Raw genomic sequence first — 23,040 nt, 5'->3', positions numbered from 1 at the left:
AATATACAATAACCAGTTCTAAAGATGACATCTACTATGACTAACTTCACTGGGCTTTTAGGAAGTTAAGAGAGAGAATTATATTAAAAGAAGGCCATACAGTTTTCCCCAGAGTATCAGAACCAGCACATTTTAATGGACACCACAACCATCACATTATATTGGAAATCATCTCCTTAGAGATTTCCAGAGACAAAAGTCTAGAAGAAAAGGAACCCAGTAATAAGTCAGTAATAATAAAGTGGGGAAAAAGGAATCCAGTAATAAGTCAGTAGATATGAAGGTGGGATCCTACTTCCAAGAAAGACAAAAATAAATCTTTACATGTAGGTTTGTCTCCCAACAGTTTAGGGGATTAAAGTTGTCTTGATTAACCAATTCAAGAAAGATTTCAAAGACAAGAGAATTGTTATCTAGGGGGAAATAAAGGGGAAAAAACGGCTAAAATGGGTAAAAATTTGGACTTAGGAATTTAGAAAGTAATTCTGTAATCCTAAAAGGTAGTGGAAATATATAAAGGTTCACAACTAATGGAGGTAATTCTACAGACAGCTATAGGGCAGGAAGAAAAAGGTTGTTAATACTAGTCTGAGATGATTTTATGTTCCTATCACCTTGTAATCCTTAGAATTCTACAGGAAATGTCCCAGCTGAATGGAACCAGAATGCAGTCTATAGTTTCCAAAAAAAGATATTCCTTTACTCCTCCCCAAATTTATAAACTCAGTTCCTCCCCATAACATCTAAACATATGCCATTCTATTTCCTGTAAGCCTAGTTTTCTGAAGCGAATACTCAATTACGGTCTTAAGCTCTACTGCTCAATTCTCTATCACCTTAAGGAAAATGCTTCAGGAACCAGGTCAGTACTGCTCTCTGTGGAAAGCAATCATTTATGAAACTAAGTTGTATATGTTCAATTTGGAGCCTGGAAATAGATGGATCATATTTAATGGATTCTATTAGCTATCTTATTGAAATATTTTTATGATCTCATAAAAGATACTTTTTATCTTTTTCAAGAACAATTATGGCTATTTTATGATTTTGAACTTTGAGGCTCATTCATTCATTTGTGCACTAAACTGTATACACTTCTTTTCTTAGGACCATTTCTAGCCCTGAATTCCTCAGCCCCTTTGTATGCTGAAATGAGCTGTCTATTCAAATACCTATTTGGGTTATTTTCCCTTTTTTTTTTTAATCCTATTCTGTTTAATTGGTTTTTTTAAAACATAGACCTCTGGCCTAAGTTTGCATCACAGAGTATTTGTATTCCAATGCAGATATGGACCATAATCCTTTAGTGAACAGAAACTATAAAAGAATTCTGGGAGACAGGTTAAGAGTAAACTTCAAGTAAGTAACAATAAAGAATATGTGTTCACATATCAATAATTTTTTATACTTTAATAGGAGCTAAAGAAGAATCCCAAAAGAAATGCATACTGAAATGCATAAGGAATGATATCACAGTTAACACTAGGGTAGCAAAACTGGTCTACATTTTCAAGATATACTAACAATGTGGAAGATCCACAAATTTAAGTTGAAAGAGGGTTTTTTTTCAGGAACTTAACACTGGTATTTGAGAGCTCAATTTTGGTGTATCAGTAGAATCCTATTCTTCTAAAACCAGGAGATTACGGTTTTTCATTAATAGTGTATCCATCCTGCATCCAGGAAGCCCCCTCTGAAGTACACAGGTATTATGGATCTAAACTCAAACCTCTCTTGCCTCTTTGATTACAAATACTGACACTCTGACTCACACTGACACAACTATGTTGGTCAGCACCACAGAGGACTGTGAAGCTTGTACCTGAGGCTTACAATTGCGCTTGGCTTCTAAAAACTGAAATCTTGATTCAGTGAGTTCATCCAATTCTAAGCAAATCTTTGTTCAGTCTCTGATTTTTTTGTTTAGGTTTGCAGGTCACATTCGGGACTCTGATTTGACCTTATAATCCTTCCAGAATTAGATAATACTAAGAAATAACAAAAGTCCATATTTCTTGGTAATTTGGTGTTAAAAGGAGAACATGATCATCAATGAAGATCTTTTAGAACTAAAGCAGCTAAACAGAAAAACAAGCTGACATCTGAGCTATTTTCACATTGTTTATAACTCACTTTGAAATGTATAAAGGCAAGGCAAAATGCTATATAGCTAAAATGCTTTAGTTTTTTAAAGGTGAAGGAAGGATTGTCTAAACCCACCCACCTTTATGAAAGAACAGTTGCTCTATCATCTCAAAGTATAACTAGTATTACCTGTCCTCGATTTCATATAAGGGTCACTCATGGAGCAAACTGTTGATTCAAAGAGAGATTCTGATTCAGATATGCAGGGTTCAAGCATGAGTAGAAAACAGACTGAGATATGAATAATCACTGAGCATGTTTTAAACAGAATTATCTGTAAATGAAAAAACATATCTGTACCTAGGACCAGAACCTGAACTAGAATAGTTATTATTTAGTTGAAATAGAATCTGGTCCTTTTAAAATGGCTAATTTGTATTTGGGGGTAGAAGAGAAGGGAGACACTTTTAATCTGTTTATTAGTAAATGAATTCCTACATAAACCCAGGACTAGTATACATTAAGAGGCTAATTTAATTTGAGAAACCTCTCTTTTCTTTGTATTTCTTCGTTAAGGTGGAGAATTTAATAGTTTAAACTATTAACAGACTTTTCTATTTTAGTCATGAAAGTATACATTTCTTGGTTTAACAGATAAAAATTACTAACTATGAAAAATAACTGCTACAATGAAGTATATTTTATTTTAAAGAATTTATTTTATATTTCTAGTTTCACTATGTGACCTTTCTCTATTTCTTATTCTAAAACACATAATGAGAGATTCTGGGAATATTCTTAGATAAATGACTTCTCATAAGGCAGCATTAGAGGGCCTGAAAGATTGTAATCTTTCTGAAATTTCCCTACCAGGGAAGAAGGAAAGGAAAAAAATAGGAACACACTGTCTAACATTGAGGCAGCACAGAATAGCAAAGATTATACTTTCAAAATATATGTATTTTTTAAAATTCATTACTCTAAGGAAATTTCTTCTCAGTTTTAATAGAAAACTCAAGTGGTTTAAAAACACTGTGGAGAAGGCAATGGGGGATTTTTCTATTATTAGTGAAGTTCAGGTTGAAATAGAATGAGTAGGCTTGTCAATATTCTTGATTGACTAATCTTACTTTCTATGCTAAGACAAATGGGTCTGTGACATTCAAAATTTTGTTTGTTTCTTTTTCTGTTTTTTTTGGAAGGCCTCCTTGTAAAGGCGCAGAGAGAAGAGGCAGTTTGGTTTTTGGTCCTCAATGGCAAGAAGATGAAAAAGAATGAGAAGTCAGTAATGTAAACTGAAGTAAAGGGCTGTTTACTTAAAGTAGGGTCTTGTTAAATGCTTTATTTTTTAATTGTTTTTGTTGTTTTTTGTTAAATGCTTTAGCAGACCTTCAGTGCTCAGAAAGAATTACTTAAGTCTGATTATTCATTTCATATGGAAACTTGTCCTTTTAAGATTTTATTTATTTATTCATGAGAGACACAGAGAGAGAGAGAGAGAGAGAGACAGAGAGAGAGAGAGGCAGATATACAGGCAGAGAGAGAAGCAGGCTCCATGCAGGGAGCCCAATGTGGGACTCGATCCTGGGTCTCCAGGATCACGCCCTGGGCTGAAGGCAGCGCTAAACCGCTGAGCCACCCGGGCTGCCCGAAACTTGTCCTTTTGTATCTCAGAATCCCTGAAACAGTAGTTCTCAAGTGACAAGCTGTATCAGAATTATCTGGGGATCTCTTAAAAACTAAAGCAAAATCAACATTCTAGACACGGTAATAAGGTTTATTAGATTCCTTAAAACAGAAAGTAATCAGCAAGATTTTGGTGAAAGAGTTCCCAATAGGGTGTGTGCAGGAAAGGGTTTGTTGAGGAAGGGTGCTTTTGTGTGTGCCTGTGCAAGACTGATTTCAGGAAAATAGCATATGGAGGATAAGAAATAGAGTACATTATAATGCCTCACTGAACATTCCATGTATAAAACACTTCTTGTTTTTTTTTTTTTAAGATTTATTTATTTATTCATTCATTCATTCATTCATTCATTCATTCATTCATTGAGAGAGAGAGAGAGAGAGAGAGAGGCAGAGACACAGGCAGAGGGAGAAGCAGGCTCCATGCAGGGAGCCCGACGTGGGACTCGATCCCAGGTCTCCAGGCGGCACTAAACAACTGCGCCACCGGGGCTGCCCAAAACACTTCTTGTTTTAAAGATGATTCTCTTAGGATGGATTACTCTCAAGTTTGGTGACAGACAAAAAGCTTGATCTTAAACTTTAAGCTTGTTAAATACTGCTGAACTTGCTACACCATCAGTAAATATAAAGTACTATTCTACCCTTTACTCTTTTCAGCACTGCATTCATTTTAGTCAACTCTGCCAATTCAATAATAGTTTCAAAATATTAAATCTGTAATTATTTTATTGCAAACTTTTGGCCTATGTTTTTAATTAAGTGTATTTCTTATGTTAAACAATTTTCATAAATGGTCTTTATTTTTAAATTTTTTTTTTTAATTTTTATTTATTTATGATAGTCACAGAGAGATAGAGAGAGAGGCAGAGACACAGGCAGAGGGAGAAGCAGGCTCCATGCACCGGGAGCCCGATGTGGGATTCGATCCTGGGTCTCCAGGATCGCGCCCTGGGCCAAAGGCAGGCGCCAAACCGCTGCGCCACCCAGGGATCCCTGGTCTTTATTTTTAATAAAGCTATAATTGTTCACATTTTTAAACCTTATCTTGACTGTGCCTCCTGCACCTCTGTGTCTTTCATGAATAAATAAAATCTTAAAAAAATAGAGAGAGGCAGGAGACAAAGACAGAGGGAGAAGCGGCTCCTTGCAGGGAGCCCGACGTGAGACTCGATCCCCAGACCAGGATCACGCCCTGAGCCAAAGGCAAATGCTCAGCCACTAAGCTACCCAGGCATCCCTTCATAAAACTATTTAACGTCTTTGTGATTCTTTTTAACTTCAGAAATCTTTCTTTCCTACAGAGTTGATAATTAAATTTAGAAAAAATAAAATTTCTCTTGTTTTATTTTATTCTATTTTTAAAGATTTATTTATTCATGAGAGACACACGGGGGGGGGGGGGGGGCAGAGACATAGACAGAGGGAGAAGCAGGCTCCATGCAGGGAGCCCGATATGGGACTTGATCCAGGGACTCCAGGATCACGTCCAGGGCTGAAGGGAGGCACCCAACCACCGAGCCACCCAGACATCCCTCTCTTGTTTTAAAAAAATATTTAATTCAATCCATAGGAAATACTTTATATATGAAGTAAAAATGTGAATTTTTCTCTCCCAAAATGACTACCAACTCTCTAATAAGATTACTTACTAAATATTTTTTCTCATTGGTTTTGACATCCAATTTACTATATATTACTATCTTATATATAAAAAGGCCTAGGAAAGAATAATTCTCTTTTGATGTCTATTCCTGCATTAATATGTTTTGGTATCTGGTAGACCAATTCTCCTTCACTATCCTTTAGTTCAAAATACAGACTGCTCCTCTCACCTATTATTTTTTTCCAAAATTTTCAAGCATGTACCCATCATTCCACCAAATTTTTTACTAAATTAAACTTTTAATTTGTAAAGAACACACATTTTTCTGTAATAATAGTTTGTCATCAAATAGTTCTATTTTTTCTTAGCTCTCATTAAGTTTTGTCATTTTTTTCTTCTAGGTCATCTATTGTTGCCATTAACACTAGCCTGAATATTTACCTTTCAATGGCTCTCAAGAATGGCATTCTTCTTTCACAGTGTTTTCTAACTTGTAACTGCTGGCAGAGCGCTATTATATTGATTCTAGTCATCACTTACTAACACCTGGAACCCTTATAATTTAAAAAGTTTTTAAATAACTCAAATTAACTCCGGTAACAGAAGATTTCACAATGGATAGAAAGGTAAAGAGGAAAGGCCATATTCCTATTAGTTAGCTCTGTCAGTTCTAATTTCTTATTAGGCTAACATTTTAAAAAAGAATAATAAAGTAAATGCTCTTATGGATACAAAACTCACAGGGGTGGTTGTTCGTATACTTCAAAATGTAGATTGAGGAATATAAAATTTTGTTTTGAATTTCAAATACACCTCTTTAGGGAAGCAGTGAGGTCAGTTTAGAAAAGATGCTAGCAGTTTTCAATTATAAAGCTATTAACACTCTCCCAACAAAAACAATAAAACAAAATCAGTGAGACTACTGTATTTATACAGCTACAATCAGGAGCACCACAAATTTTTGAGGACAACAGAACAGGAAGAGCTTTCTTTAATTTAATGGGTCATCTCTCACAATGTGATCCCCCTCCCGCCACTAAGAACACCACCAGAACTAAGTAATTTCAAAAGCCATCAAAACTTCTATTTCAAGTAACAGGTTTCCCAATAACTAGTTCCATCTAAGGATTATTAAGGACTCTTTTTCAGTAATAAAATGGTAGCGTTTCAGAATGTTAAAGCAATTTTAGATTTCACTTCTATAGTAGCTATGATTTCACAGGCCTCAATAAAAATCTAGCCCAGTGTATCCATTAAATGGATTAAATGTTTTAAAGACTCTTTTCCATATTACAAAAATACATCAGTTATATATTCCCTCCTTTCCCCCCAGCAAACAGATAATCTTTGAAACCAAAATGCTAAAAAGTCATCATTTTAAAATAAAAGTGCTTACCATGATACCACCATTTTGTTTTCTTTGGATTCTTGTTACATGTTCGAACATAAAAAGAATTATCTGGTGGTCGTCTCTGAAACCAAAAAGAGTTTAAATAGGTAAGAGTTGTAAAATGGAAGAAGATTTAAGAAGACAGATTTAGTAAAAGCTTTGACAGAATTATTACAGAAAGTATAAAAACAATGTAAACGCTGGTGTGGCAGAACTGAAATAATAGATTCCAGGAAAAGCAGACCCCTGACACTGCAATGAAAAAGTGGGGAGGGGGGGGGGGGTTATGCATGTGTGATTTGGGTTAGGGTCCAGTGGAATTACTAGACGGTGACTATTAACCCAAAGCAGCAGCATTAGATTTTAAAGAATTTTGGTTTCATTTATTTTATCTCTCTAGAATAATTTAGTAATGACTTTAGTGAACTAATTATTTTAGTGAACTGAAATACAGAGAAGTCTAATAACTAGGCTTGTCTGAGAAAGTAATAGCAACTTATGTACTTCCACAATTACTGTTTTCCTGTAAGATAAGAATCACCAAGGACAGACCAAAGGATTCAGTTTCCAAACACTATAGAAGAGCGAAAAAGGGGAAAAGCTATATTGGCATATACAGGCCCTGAATAGCACAATATTAGAAACCTATGGCAGCTCTGCAAGGGAGCTACAGCAGAAAATAGTGATGCCAACAACACTGAAGACAGATTATGGAAAGGTATTTCCCTGAAAACTGCTGGATACCGAAGAAGAAGAAATACGTGATTCTCTAAAAAATCTGGAAACATATCAAATTTATATAAAAGCCACAGAATACAGGTTAGTAGATAAGTTAGTAAGTAGATCCAACCAAAAACCAATGGTGAGTAGGACTGCCTTGATAGCAGGTAGGGAAACAGGTAGTCCACTTGGCACTTCTACAACTCATGTACATAACTCTGATCTTAGTTGAGCCTAATAATGCCCTTACAAGTTAACATTAATAGTAACTTAACAAAACGGAAAAGCAGAGCATAAGATGTTAAACAACTACCTCAAGATTACCCCGCTGATATGGTTTGAGAAAATATCTGAAAAATTAGTATATGAAATTAGATGCCTGACAATTTCAAAGAATGATCTGCTGCTGTTTGTCCTGCAAAGTCATAATCTGTGTTCATGTGGAATATAACCAGACTATTGATAAGTGGTTGTGGAGATTTGGTTCTTAGAAAAATAAAGGAACTATACAAAAAGATGGATTATCAAAATTGTTTTAGCAATTAAATGCAAGCTAGAAACTTTGGACTATCTATATCTATATAGATATCTATATCTATAAGGGCACTAAGAATAAATAGATTACTGAAAGACCTCTCAATATCAGAAATTATCTTTAATCTACTGAAAGCTACTGATACAAAGAATTTGCCTTCACTTTAGGGAATCTTTCTTGACTATGAAAAATAAATTTGGAATGAAAGAATTATGACTAAATCAAAGTTCCCAAACTCTTACAATAAAAACTATGTATTCAAGTCAAATTTTAAAATGAAAGTCATAGAACCACACTAACCACAGAATAAAATTCACCTGTTTTAAAAGAAGAGCTTTTGGTGAGTAGTTACAAGACTTTTAAAAGCTTATTTAAGGAGCTAGATCCCCTCAGTGCCAAAGCAAGTTTCCTCTTCATCTTTGTAACCTAGTAACTTGGCTCAGTAAAAACAGCACCTAGTAGGTACCTAATAAACGTTTACTAAATTTTTATTGTATTTCAGAGAACTAATTAATGCTGCCAGAATTACTTCCGTATTATTATCTTGGTTAAGTATAATTTAGATTATATAATATAGCTTGCCAATATTTGAAATGGAATAATTAAGCATATATTATGCAAGAAAAACTAGTAGTAGACAACTGAAATATGAAGGAAACAGGATTAGAAAAGGATAAAGAAGACGAAGAATTTATTTATTTTCTAGTTTTTAATAGTAAATTATTACATTTATATTACTATTTATATTATATATTATATATAATATAACATTATATTAAATGTAAAAAAAAAAGTGGTAATAATTACAAGGCACATGCAAGAGCTATGTACACACATCACCTGTGTTCATCTCAACTTTTCTTTTTAAAATCCTAGACTTACTGCTTCACCTTCCTAAAGGCATTACACATTAACAAGGACACAGAAGTCTTTGTAACTGCAAACTACTCTACACCTAAACATTTTAAACTTATGTGTGCGCTGGGAGAGGAAGTGTGGGGGAGGAGAAAATATGGAAGCAATAAACGAATAAGACTTGTTTCCAAAGCCCTTGGGGTTAACAAAAGCTCAAGTGTAGCCTTAAAATGCAACCTAGAAAAAAAAGCCCACAGGCAAAGAGGAAACTTAAAAAGTCATACTACAATTAGATAATGTGCACCCTAATTCATCTAAGATGTACATTTTTTCTTTACATTTTAATATTCCTGAATGGGGATACATGTGTTTTATACTAATGGTGTCATAGTTTAACTGCCGGAAGTTTTTTTCTTTCTTATATGGTATATAAAATTCCATATTAAGGGCTCTTAATGCTATAATTTAAAAAAAAAATACAATTTAAACCATTATTTCCCATGCTTCTTTGAACGAAAAAAGCTTTTTTTTTTTTTTTTAAACCTAACACCAAGAAACTTCTTATGGAACTAACATTTCAAAACACTTACTTTGCCAAGCTAAGCGTGTTTCAGAGTCTAGATAATCTAACATTTAAAAATAAGCTACTTAAAGTTCTCTAAATACTAATTTAAAGTTCTCTAAATATGAACTTAGTAAAAATGACAGTTGAATTTGGAGAACACAAGGAAAAAACACTGCTGTAATAACCCCAGAGATCCCTAATCTGCAAGGTAAAGCTGTTTCTCCTTTAAACCCAATACAAAAGGAAACCCTCATGAAGAAAAGAGGCTTTAAAATATATAAACACATGAACACTGTGCTACACTGACCCTGAGGCAGAAATAACAAGAGGGCCAGAAATGTACACGGGATTTAGATACTTTAAAGGAGTATCAAAAAAATAAAAAATAAAAAATAAAAAATAAAAAATAAAGGGGTATCCTATATTTAACTTATGTGATTTTTCTTTCTGGTATTTTCACCTTTCCAACAGATATAGAATCTGTGAATAAATAAAGGAGAATTAGAGAAAAAGTCCTGAAAATTCTACTGGTAATCTAACCTTCCTCCTTCAACTTAATCACTAGATGATCAGTATGGATAGGAAAGCTCTAGTTGCTGGGAAACCCCCTAAAAGTGGCTGACAGTGTGGGGGCCAGCAGAGGGGAGAAAGCAGCTATGAAACATGCTCTTGGGGCTTTCCATGGTGAAATCTAGAAATGAGAATTTCTTGTACACTTCTGCCCTGCGCATGCTTACAGAAATAAAATTCATATTATTTAAAAACATCTGCAGAAATTTTCTGTTTAAGAAATATAAAACAATGTCTTACTTCCATGTGGAATGAAAGAGTATCAAATTACCTATTTCTAATCTATTATTAAACATATTATAACTTCACAATAAAAGGCATTAAGTCCTTCCTTCACATAGTATTAAAATAGTTTTGCTACCTAAACTAAAAGAATAGATATTACCTGGAATAATTCTGAGAAGTCCTACCTTTTCTTTGCAGCTGGAAAGCATGCTAATAATGCTAAGACAAACTGACTGGACTGAGAGCGCTGGGGACCAGTCTTCTGTTAGAATGGATAAACAGATATGACCATTGCTATAAACATGAGGATGAACGGGAATATTTTCACCAGTAAACATGACCTAAGAAAGAATAAAATTCCATTAACACTCAAATATTCTGTATTACCAAGACATAACATATTCTCAACAGAACTTATTTAAAAAACAGTTAAAAACAAAATAAGTGCCAGAAACAAGGATAAACAACTGCCTGCTGTTTATTCTCACCAATTCACAAGTACTGGTTTCATTGTATGAATGAGCACGTAGATAGGGGATGGAACATACAGAAAAAAAACTCAGGTTACCTGTTTTTTATTTCAGCTATTTTTCACAAATTCCCTTTAAAATTTTATAAATTACCATGCATATTTAGCCTAACAAAGACAACTATATTTGTAGGAATGCTTTTTCAAATTGTACTTATTGCTCTCTGCATACAGAAACAGAAAAGTACTTAATTTTGAGACAACATGAATTGCATATGACAGGAACATCACTTCTACCTGTAACAATGCTATTACCTGATAATAGCAATGCTATTACCTGATAAAGTACCTGAGGTACTTTGTGCAAAAGGAAATAACTGTTATATATATCTCACCTTCTCTGAACTCACTCATCCATTATGATGGGTAAAAATTACTACTTATTGATCAGCAAATAACTATGTGCCTACACACAAAAAAACAAAGGTTGAATGAGTCAAGTTTTTCTCTGCCTTTTCTTCTACTTAATTCTTCTTAACAGGTTTTCCTTTCTCCATCTTGCCACAGCACCATTTTGAAAGATAATAAATCTATTATTCCTTCCTTTGCCCTCATGATTAAGTATCCCAATAGCAGTGTTTCGTAAACATATCTACCTTCAGCATTTGAATGAGGTAGAAGAATGAATTTATACATCCTGATTCAGAATCTGTAACCACAGCCCAAAGTAGGACAAAGAAACAGAAGTCTAATATTTAAGAATGTTTATGTTACTTCATAAGTTAATTTGTTTTTTTTTAAGTTACTTTATTTGATATAAAAATTAGTCCACCAATCTTTACATGATTTTCATAATGCAGTAAGACCTAACATTTTTATTGTTTAGTAGTAATTATTAATTCCTGACGTTAAAAATAAAATTACCCGAAGATCTGGCTAAAAATATAAATGCAACAGCTCCACTTTCACAGATACTGATTTAGTAGGTATGATAGGATTTTTACAAAGCTCACCAAATATAAACCAGTAGTTCCCAAACAACACTTACAGTATCTCTCTTAGCCCTAACAAACTGTCTCACATTTGAATACAGCAAAATCTTAGTAAGAAGAAACCCCACCTTCAGTTATATCAGAAATTAATAAAATATTTATTGCTCTGGGTATAACCTATTTTCCCCTTTATATAAGAGCAGAGAGCCAGTGAAATACGTGTGGCTAGAGTAAGGTATGTCATCATTTAATATGGGACATGTTACAGAAAGATACCATAAACTGAGTTTTTGCTTTTATTTTCAAGTATCTAGCTACAAATCTGACTTCATTACAATTTCATAAATACTTACATTTTAACAAAGCACTCTTTCATATAAGTAGGAGTCTTCTAATATTTCAAATATACTACTAACATATGGAACACATTTCCTTGGCTGAAGCTAGTAGAAGACAACAAAAGGAATGACTACATACTTGCATAGTTTTTGTTTCTTTAAATTCTGGTCATGCACCCTTCATTCCCACTAAAAAGAGCTAAAATAAAGCTGAAAACCAGGTTTCAAAATAAGAGATATCAATTTACTTGCCCTGCCTGATTGCAGAAGACTACCCAATCCACAACATTAGCTCAGCTGTGCTTGAAGAGTATCATTTATCAATTTTATCTATCAGTGCTAGTATCCTTTTCATCACTTTTTGCTTAAAAAAAAAGTGCTGCTCTGCTAAAGGAAATGACTGCTTAAATGGTCTTGCAACTCCCATACTTTCAGTCTATCTACAATTATTTTTAATTTTATTTTTTATAAACATGTAGTATATTATATTCATGTGATATTCGTACAATGTGTTATAGATGTCTAGAATGAAAGTTTACAAATCTCACAGAATATGCATCTGCTCTGGGGTATTCACTCTGCCACAAAAATCCCATTTGACCAGCAGGATATTTTCATTAAGAACACAAACAATGCCCAAGACCTTATCCCCTGGCCTCAAGTATTTTTTAAAGGGTAATTCTTTTCCAGTAAGGTCTCCTTTTTAAAAGGTCACGTAGAATAGTGCTCTGAAAGTGCCAAAAAACGGGAGAACTCCCAAGTTATCTTCTTTGGCAAAAATTAATCAATGCATCAGCAACCATCAAGGAAAATACACAGACAGCAAAATACGAAGGTTATCACAACATGCTCTGACTAGCCAATTCACAAAGCAGAAGGAAAAAGCAGTAGGGCTCTTGGAGAGAATGGATTATAAACTAAATCACCTGGCCTTAGAGCCAAGAAATACCCACAAACCAAAAGGAAATCAGGAGAGAGGAAAAGGGATGGAAGGCAGAAGACAACTACAGCAGGAGCAGCAGACACTGATAAGCACTGAAGAGGGCCAGAAATCAAGACGGAAACAGCTTCAAAGGCTGAGGAGACTGAAATAAAAATAAATCAGATCTCAATAAACCTTATTAAAAAAAAAAAAAAAAAAAAAAAGCTGGGGCTTTTTCACATGCTGCATGCAGGGCAAATGTAGCCAGCCTGAAACTTTCAGCAACCAAACAGGGGGATCAATTAGCACATATTATAGGTAACCTCTAGGGCCTAACCTGCCAGATACAGAATTTTAGAAGTTTGTCTAAACACAGAAAGGCTGAGTTTACATGCCAGAGATGAATTCCTGAAATTAAAGAAAAAACTTTTTTTCAACAATTTATTCATGTAAAAAGGCTGGTTGGTAAGCAGTTTCCACAGACAGTTTTGATGTAAAAACTCTGATTCTGGTTCTTTGCATGTGATGGGGAAAGTAACCAAGGCTGAATTTCTTTAAGAGCCTGCTGTTAACCATCCTCATTTATTTAACGCATGGTACAATCCAAAGGAGGAAATGGACGTTTCAGTTATTATAATGCAGCCAAGCAGGTTCTGAAAACTTAAGGGATGATTAGCCATATTCAAAATTTTAAAAATTGAAGGAGGAAATCCCAAGTAGCCGATAAAACTAAAACAGATCTAACAGGACAACTGAATACAATGAATTTGAAACCAAAGGGAATAATTTATTTTTTTATTTTTTTATTTATTTATTTTTTTAAATTTTTTATTTATTATTTATGATAGTCACAGAGAGATAGAGAGGCAGAGACACAGGCAGAGGGAGAAGCAGGCTCCATGCACCGGGAGCCCGACGTGGGATTCGATCCCGGGTCTCCAGGATCGCGCCCTGGGCCAAAGGCAGGCGCCAAACCGCTGCGCCACCCAGGGATCCCGAAACCAAAGGGAATAAATAAGAACTTTGCTAATTGTTTTATTTTAAAAATTATTTATTTTTAAAATATTTTTTCAAACCAAACCTAGTCATACAAACAGTTAACCAGAGAACTGCACAAATTCATAAACCAAACAATAAAACAGAACTACAGATTTTAAATAAGCAGTTTTATGGGAAAAAAAAAAAAGCCAACATTTTAGAAAAGGATCTTAGATCTAATGCATGTAAATCACACCTGAAGTTCAGAGCCTGCATTAGAAGCAGTCCTCAGATGAATCTAAATTTCCAAACATCTCCCTATCAATATGGTGTATTTTCAAGAGCAGGTGAGATTTAACAAAACTATGCTCAGTATCCATATAATTTTGGAGTTAAGTGAGCATAGCCCACATCCAACCTAAAGTTTTAAGCAAGCCAACCTCTGGGTAACTTGGTATCAAATATAATGAAATGAATCATGGTACTCATATGTAATGAAATGAATCACAGTACTCATATGTAATGAAATGAAATCATCGTAATCATATGTAGGGATTTCCAAACATTCAAACTTAATGGTGAATGATCCCACTATACTAAGATCTGACCACAAGGAAGGCATACTAATATGTTCAGACTACTGTTCTGCAACTAATTAGAAAGTGAGACATCTAATATGGTGTCAAACTAGGTCAAAACACATATTACAAGAATAAGCTGTATGAAACAAGCTATAAAATATAAAAGCCAATATACAAAATGGATACCAAGATTTCTCCAGGGACAAGATAAGGGAATGCTTTCCCTTATTAAAATTGTAAGTAAAAAAAAAAAAAAAAAAAAATTGTAAGTAGATGACAATACTTAATGGGCAACTACAGAAAGTGAATATACAAGCAGAATTTGTTGTAATCAGATATCTAATTATTAATAATATATGATGTAGGCAATCTAGCATTAAGTGGTAAATATCTGACAAAAGTAACTGGGAACTGGAGTTTTATTTAGCACAGTTTTTAGCTCAATTCTCCCCTTTTAGTCATTTAATATGCATTAGTTGCATCACAATTAATTAATAGTTTTTCTGGTCTTTCATAATTATCCTTACCATGCAATCTTACAAGTATTACAAAGTCAAAATTCCTGGATACAATGAAACTAAATTTGGTTCCCCTGGATGGTAACCATTCTCTCTCCTTTGTAAGCTGTGTTCTTCTAGCCTACCAGTCTTCTCCTTTATCTTCCCTCTGCTTTACCCCCAAGGCTTCAACGAACAAGGTTCACTGTTCCCTTTCTCCTTGTCAGGTGTCCTAGTTGCTAGACAATTTAAGGCAATAAAAATGGTTATTTAAGACTTTGGAAAGCTTAACCACCATCACATGAAAGAGCAAGGAGAATGACACCACAAATAAAAGGATGAAAACACTATGAAAATAGCTTCTGGATCTCTGCAATGAGGTAGTATTGAGCAACAGAACCAAAAGGGTCTGGGTTAAGGGGGCATGAATAGGAAGGAGAATAAGGATGAGAAGAAAGCAAATACTCTTTTGCCCCAGCGTTTCTAAAGCTTTGTAATCAAGGCAAATACATTTTTAGCACAACTTTTAGCATCAATATGATTTCAGGACTAAGTACAGTATCCTTTTCCTGCTAAAATCATACTTCTCCACCTATTTCTAAAATGCCTAAAATTTCTTCAACAAAAATCAGAGTTGAAAAGCTTAAAAAACCAAGTATAACCAGGGCATTTACAAGATAATGTGATTCAATTTTATTGTATTCAAATAGAATGTTCTGACAGAGGAAGGGGCGTATAAGATCATAGATATTTGGAACGGAAGAACTACTAATGTAAGGAAGGAAGCAGAAAAGAAAAGAAGCAAAATAGAGACACTAAAGTTGAGGACTTCACGGTTTGGAAGGAGAGGTGACTATACCTCCTAATTCCTTTGAGATAAATCTCTAAATATCCTTTCACATTGCAAGATTCTTGGAGAAGCCCCAAAATGTCCTTCCTTTTTCATATCCTGCTGTAGCCCTCCTATAAGTAACTATACATAAAACTACACTTGCTCACAAATCTCAGAAGAAGCCATGTCTTTTCATGATTTGCTCCACTTTTGACATAAACTCTTCTTGTGGTTTAAGTCCCAGTACAGGGATCCCTGGGTGGCGCAGCGGTTTGGCGCTTGTCTTTGGCCCAGGGCGCGATCCTGGAGACCCGGGATCGAATCCCACATCGGGCTCCCGGTGCATGGAGCCTGCTTCTCCCTCTGCCTGTGTCTCTGCCTCTCTCTCTCTCTCTCTGTGTGACTATCATAAATAAATAAAAATTAAAAAAAAATAATAATAAGTCCCAGTACAAACAGGTTTTTCTTTGCCCCCTCATTTTATTCTAAAGTGGTCACTGCTTTATCTTTTGCTCCCAAAGCATACAATTCATACTTCAGTTTGTATCCAGTTGTACAGGCCAAAAGTTGTGGTCTTCCCCGACTCCTTTGCCACATTTATATTCCTTATCAATTCATTAGCAAATCCATTGGCTCAACCTTTAAAATAGGTCCAGGGGTGCGGGTGACTCTTGATTTTGGCTCAAGTCATGATCTCAGGGTCCTGGGATTCTGTTCCGCAGGGAGTCTGCTTGAGGATTTCTCTCGCCCCTACCCCAACTTGCATGCACACGCACACGCTCTCTCTCTCATTCTCTCAAATAAACAAATCTTTAAAAAACAATAATAAAATAGGTCCAAAATATGGCCATCTTCCACAACCTCCACTGCTACCTTTCTGGTACAAGTCACCATAACCTTTCACCTGGATTACTGCAAGAGTTGTCTGATCTCCCTGTACACTTGTACACTCAACAATCAATGTGCCATACAACAGCCAAATTTTTCTTTTTAATCTTAAGTAGGATCATGTCATTCTTCTCAAAATATTCAAAGGTTTTTCATCTCATTCTGAGTAAAAAACAAAACTCTTACAATGGGCTATACAATCCACGACAAATTATCTCTCAGACCTATGCTCTCCATTCCCTCTCTTGTTTTTATAGCATTCCGGGGACCTGCCACATGTGCTCCAGATTCATGGCCTTTGCTTTACCTGCTCTTTCCAAACTTCTTCCACATGGTTTATTCACTCACCTCTTTCAGATTTCTGCTCCAAAGTGATTTTCTCAGTGAAATCTTCTGATTGCTCAATCCAAAGCTACAACATCCTGAATTCCCTTTTCTACTTTTTTTCCCACCATCTTCCTTACTGTATGTTTTGCTTATTGTTTATTGCCTCTTTCTACAAGAACACAAATTCCACGAAAGCAGGTTTTTTATTTCGTTCTCTTCACTACTAAATTGCCAACATCTAGCACAGTGTGTGTAATATGACATGCTAGATAAGTACTTACAGAATGAATGAATCCATGTCTGCCTATCCAAATACTAAAAAAATAAAGGCAGGCATAATACCTTTTAATTTCTGTACTCTCCTTCATCTCTAAAAAAGAGAGCACAGTATTTGGCACATAATTCACATTTACTACACATTAAATTGGCCGATCATTTACCGGTATTCTCACACAGGTAAACAGAATATATATAGGAAGATATTTAATTCTGCATGGCTGATGGTAAGTGCACATTAGTAGAAAACAGTGCTGGAAAGTGAAAAGTGCCTCATCTCTGCTCCCAATAGTAAAAGATTTTGCTGTCATAATGGTTTCCTTTAAAGCAAATGACTGGGCCAAACACCTTGTTTCAGATAGGCAGATTTTTCACTGTCAAGTGAGATACAAGAGAAATTAACTACAACAGGGAAAAGAAAACCCAGCCAACTATAAGGTTTATTATGGTCTTATCAATCTAACTTACAGATACAAAAGTAATAAGTTTAAATGAGACTAGTTTATTTTAGGGTTATTTCCCCAAATTCTAGTTTTGTAAGTAGTGGTATATTTAGTACTGCTTATTGCATAGGAAAATCAAAGACTAATTTTCTAACAAATGCCAATGCTACTGGGTCTCACCCAATAAAAAAATCTTTGGTGAATGAGGAATTTTACTGCCTTTGAGTGATTCTAATCACTTCCCCAGAGCAATGCATCTCTGGAAAGTTTCGGTTATTGGAAAAATCTCTTGACATGCATACACATCAAGTAACTGATTGCTAGATCATTATTATTATTTTATAATCACACAGATGCTGTGATAAATAAAACATAAAAATAACTGTAAAGTATTAGTAGTCTTACAGCAGCTCTGTTATTTTCTCAATACAACTTCTGTGACATGGGAGTGATGTTAAAGAGGAATCCTCATATTCCAAAAGATTGGGAACAACTGCCCCAGAGCTTTCAAAGCTATCATTCTATATAGTAGTGTCTTTCACTTTTAGAGATAACATTGCTGGATAAATGGGCATTTTCCCCATTTCGGTACTCACACCTAATGGACAGTATGGAAAGAAGTAACTTGGATTTGAATCTTAACTATCCTACTAGCTAGCTTTTAAATCAACAGACACTTTACTTCTATAAGCTTCAATTTCCTCACTTATAAAGTGAGGATGAATCCATCTTCCCAACCACTTCATTAGAGCTTTACAAGAGAACATCAGAATGGAAGTTACATTAGAAAGTATGATAGAAAAAAAAAAAAGTATGATAGAAATATTACTATGTAGTAGAGGGCATGGAGGTAATGTGCAGCTGAAATGGTTAAGTTCAGACTTAAATGCTAAGCTGAAGAGTTTTCAGACTTGACTCTACAGAAAATAAAGAAGCATTTGAGGTCTTAAGAAGAAAGCAGGGATACTTGTGGTGGTGGCGTTATGTATCTGTGCAAATCAATACGGCAAATACACCTTCAAAGAAATCTAACAGCACTGTGAACAGATGACTAGGAGTGGAAAGAACTTGAGGCTATTATGTAATAGTCCAAAGGAGAGATAGAAACTTGGAATACAGTAGATAGAGGATAACAGTAGACTGACCTAAGTACTGTAAAAGGACCTGAAAAGCTACATTTTAACAGTGGAGGAAAGGGAAGAATTTCAATGCAAGCAGATAGGTGGGACAATAACTCAAGAAAAATTTTTTTTTACTTATTTTGTTACTGGAAAAGATTGAGTTAAGATGTGTTAAATTTGAGACATCTGGAGATACTCAAGTAGCTATATCCAACAAGGGTGTGAAATTAAACCTCAGAAAGAAGAGGTTGTACACAGAGCTGTAGATCTGGGAGGTAGCTGTTTAAGACAGATGAAGACATTAGAGAAAAGAGTGAGAAGAATAAGGGACTACTGAATAAAGAACCCAGAGAACACCAAAATCAGAAGAATTAGAAAAAGTGGACAGAAGTCAAAACATGGAAGGAGAAAAAAAGAATTTAAGGATGAGAGAATCCATTACGAACACTTTAACTTACAGAAATATTAAGAGATGAAATTCAGATGTTTCAGATGTGTCAGAGTTTGATATCTGATTTAAAATTAAATACTGGGCAGCCCAGGGGGCTCAGCAGCTTAGCGCCACCTTCAGCCCAGGTGGTGTGATCCTGGAGTCCCAGAATCGAGTCCCACATTGGGCTCCCTGCATGGAGCCTGCTTCTCCCTCTGCCTGTGTCTCTGCCTCTCTCTCTCTGTCTGTGTCTCTCATGAATAAATAAATAAAATCTTTTTAAAAAATAAATAAAATTAAATACTAAGAGGATTAGAGGACACTTTTGACTTGGTTCATGTTTATAAAATATTATTTTCCTCTGATGAAAAATCTGTGGGCAACCGGAGTAAGCCTTCTCCAATATCTCCCTAAGTCAACAGTTTGGAGTTGGTGAGTCACATTCTTTCCTCACATACCTTCAACAAACTTAGTTGAAGTATAAAAACAGGCTGAAGGTGACAAGGGAATGCTTGAGACCCCACTGCCTTCAAGGATTAACAATCTTAAATGATGCTGATAAGCAAAAAAGGCCGTAAAACGTGAAGGTCATTTTCTAGAGAGAAGATGTTTGTTTCGCTTTCTTATCAGTCTACACATGCTTACTATAAAGGCCTAGAGGTCATGATAACACATAACTCTTAGCTTTATTTTTAATTTTTATGAAAATGATAAAAATGAGCTTCCTAATCTTAGTTTTCTGCTCACACAAAAACTGAACTCAAGTCCATTTCCATTTAATTCTGTATCTTTATTAAAAAAATTATCTCTTTTATTTATAGCACAATCAATAACTGACTTCCATCTATATGCCTACATGGCCAAGGATATTGTTTATATTCTATTTAAAGTTGCAACGGATTATTTTTCTCAAAAAAAAAAAAAATGTATTTGAGCACTTCACAAGCTGAGTTTTAGATACTTGAGAAGTTTCATTATCCAGAACCTCATTATCTAGCAGTACCAGATAGAATTGGCATTAAGTCTCACCATTTTGCTGCCAGTAACTCATTTACCCATCTTACCAAGCCAGCAATCTGGAAGTCATCCTAGAGTCTCCTTTTCTCTAACTCCCAAAGATTAATCATTCACCACAGTTAAACAGCTCCCAAAAAAGTTCCTCAACCACCATTATCCCTTGTCTGAGTATTTTACCCATTACCTAAACTAACTGTGCTTCAAATTATAATGATCAGATTTGGGGCTTATGTTTAGATATTTAACATTTGGCAATATATTCTATCTTTACAGTACTAAAAGACTGCAAGTACAGCATGTCAATGCAAAATCAAAGAACTGTTCCTTTAAACAAAGCACCTGCCTTATCACATTATCATTCTATCATCTTATCTAGGAATAAGTGCCTCCAGTTATTCCAAAATGCTAAATTCTCCCACAACCCATAGGCCTGAGTTAGATTTTCCATCCCCTTTTCTGCTAACATTTATACATAAAAAACAATGTTAATTTCTTAAAGCCCCAAAGTAGCAAACCCTAATCTCAATAAAGTAAAATGTTCATAAAGATCCTGATTATATTACAGATAAAGGAACAAATCTATTCATATAATTACAATGAATTTCTTTATAAATTTGTATTTAGTCAAAAGTCACTAATTTAGTATTTTGCTAAAATCTAAAAATACAATAAAATGTTAAAAACATGGCAGTTACCTGAGGAGAGTCAAAAGGATATCGACTACTAAACTTAAATAGAAGCTGAAATTTTTCCCCTTCATATAAGGTACCTGGTGCACCTTCCATGTCTACGATCCACCTAGAATAGGAAAAAAAAACAAAAACAAAAAACTTCAGATAAGAATTGGGGTGAGAAAGAAAAGGGAAGACTGAAGACTTCCTTTATGCCAGGCATTGGGATAGGAGTCATTCATGTGTAACAGTGCACTTCATTCTCCCAACAATTAGAGTTGGTATTAACACCCCTTGCCCTATATCCTTCTCTGACGCTCAAAGGTTAAGTAACTAGATCAAAGTCAGGCAACTAGCAAAGGACAGAGCCAAATTTTAATCCAGGTCTGAGAATACAAAATGAAAACCCAACTCAAGTGTGTCGACACCAAAGCCTGCACTCTTGATACTCAATTTATGCTGTCTTATTTTTCCAAAACAGTATTTCCACAATGACTGAAAAGATTTTATATAGATAATATCAAACTAATGAACTGCCCATCTGATATCACTTTAAAAGCAATGGACAAAGTAGGTATCAAAAATGAGTAGAGAATTGTGGCTGTTAAATCTATCTTCTCATCAGTGTTCTAGAGACCAAAGGAAAAAGCAGCTAAACTAACATTAGTCCACTTACTCTGATAGCTACTCAAGGCTCTATACTGCCTTTCCTTTGTCTGTATCAGGTATTTAATGAAACTCCGAAGAGATTTCCATGGCCTCTTTACAAGCTTGTTTCCACATATAATAATCATGAATACAAATCTCTTTTAAATTATAACCTGAACACTTATCTCTTGTTTATTTATTTAAAGGAAGCTGTACACCCAGCATGGCGCTTGAACTCACAACCCCGAGATCAAGAGTCATATGCTCTATCAACTGAGCCAGCCAGGACCCCCTATCTCTTGCGCTTAAAAAAAAAAAAAAAAAGAAAAAAAAAAAAGGAGGGGAAGGAGTCTTTTCTCCCTCTCCCTCTGCCCCTCCCCCTGCTTATGCTCTCTCTCTCTCAAATAAACAAATCTTAAAAATAAATGAAATAAATAAATTTCAAAAAAGGGAAACTGGGGTGCCTGGATGCCTCAGTCAGTTAAGCATCCAACTCTCCATTTCAGCTCAAGTCATGATCTCAGGGTCCTGAAATCAAGCCCCTCCAAACCTAGTGTGGAGCCTGCTTAAGATTCTCTCTCTTCCTCTGCCCCTTCCTACCACCCATGCACGCATTCTCTCTCTAAAAAATTAATTTTTAAAAAAATAGATAAAATTTTTAAAAAGGGATTAGGAGTAGAAAATGATTTTTTTTAAAGGATTAATGGTAGTAAAGATGATGGGGCCACACTGAGAAGCAAAAATGGACCAACCATAAGAATGAGTTCCTAATTATAGCACTAGCCAATTCCTTTCCTCTTAAACTTTTTAGGTATAGAAATTTATTACTTTAATTATAGAGAAACTAAAGGAACTAATATTGAGAATACAGTGTTGAGGTTCTAGTCATCACCCCACATACTATGGAGCTTATAATAAACGTGCCTACTCTCTAAAAGCAATCAGCTAACATATACAGGGCCTTAGGAGCATAGCTAATTCATTTTTGGAATGCATGTTCAATAGCATACATGGTAATAAAAGGTATGACCATAGAGCCAAGACGTAATATTTTACAGTGAAATTACACAGGACTGTATCTTAGCTGTGTTGCCATAAATAAGCTGTTCTATTTCTCTCATTTTAACTATTTAAATTATAAAACAGATATAAAAAACAAAGTTAAAAGTTTATTAAAAAAAGGTATTCATCCCAAAGTGTCAGAAAGATAACTGGCATTATGCATGTAAAATACACAGTACTTTCCTGACATAAAAACACAGTAAATTAAATACAATGTATAAGCTGTACTATAAACAAACAAACAAAAAAACCCAAAAAACTATTCTCTTTATAAACTGTGTCCTTCCTGGCCATCAAAATCCCCTTTTTAT

At 34.9% G+C, this 23,040-nt stretch overlaps 1 protein-coding gene across 1 annotated transcript in view; it reads right to left on the bottom strand.

The window, feature by feature from the left end:
* UBE2W (ubiquitin conjugating enzyme E2 W) overlaps positions 1-23,040 on the bottom strand; it is a 77,512-nt gene that overhangs the window by 7,667 nt on the left and 46,805 nt on the right. Inside the window, 3 exon segments of the mRNA XM_041768926.1 lie at positions 6,774-6,849; positions 10,423-10,578; positions 21,044-21,146. Of these exon segments, the coding sequence (XP_041624860.1) occupies positions 6,774-6,849; positions 10,423-10,578; positions 21,044-21,146 (335 nt within the window).

This window comes from Vulpes lagopus, chromosome 9 (genome assembly GCF_018345385.1).
Source record: "Vulpes lagopus strain Blue_001 chromosome 9, ASM1834538v1, whole genome shotgun sequence".
NCBI lineage: Eukaryota > Metazoa > Chordata > Mammalia > Carnivora > Canidae > Vulpes > Vulpes lagopus.
The sequence above is the reverse complement of the archived record's forward strand: the minus strand, read 5'-3'. Positions and strand labels throughout refer to the sequence as shown.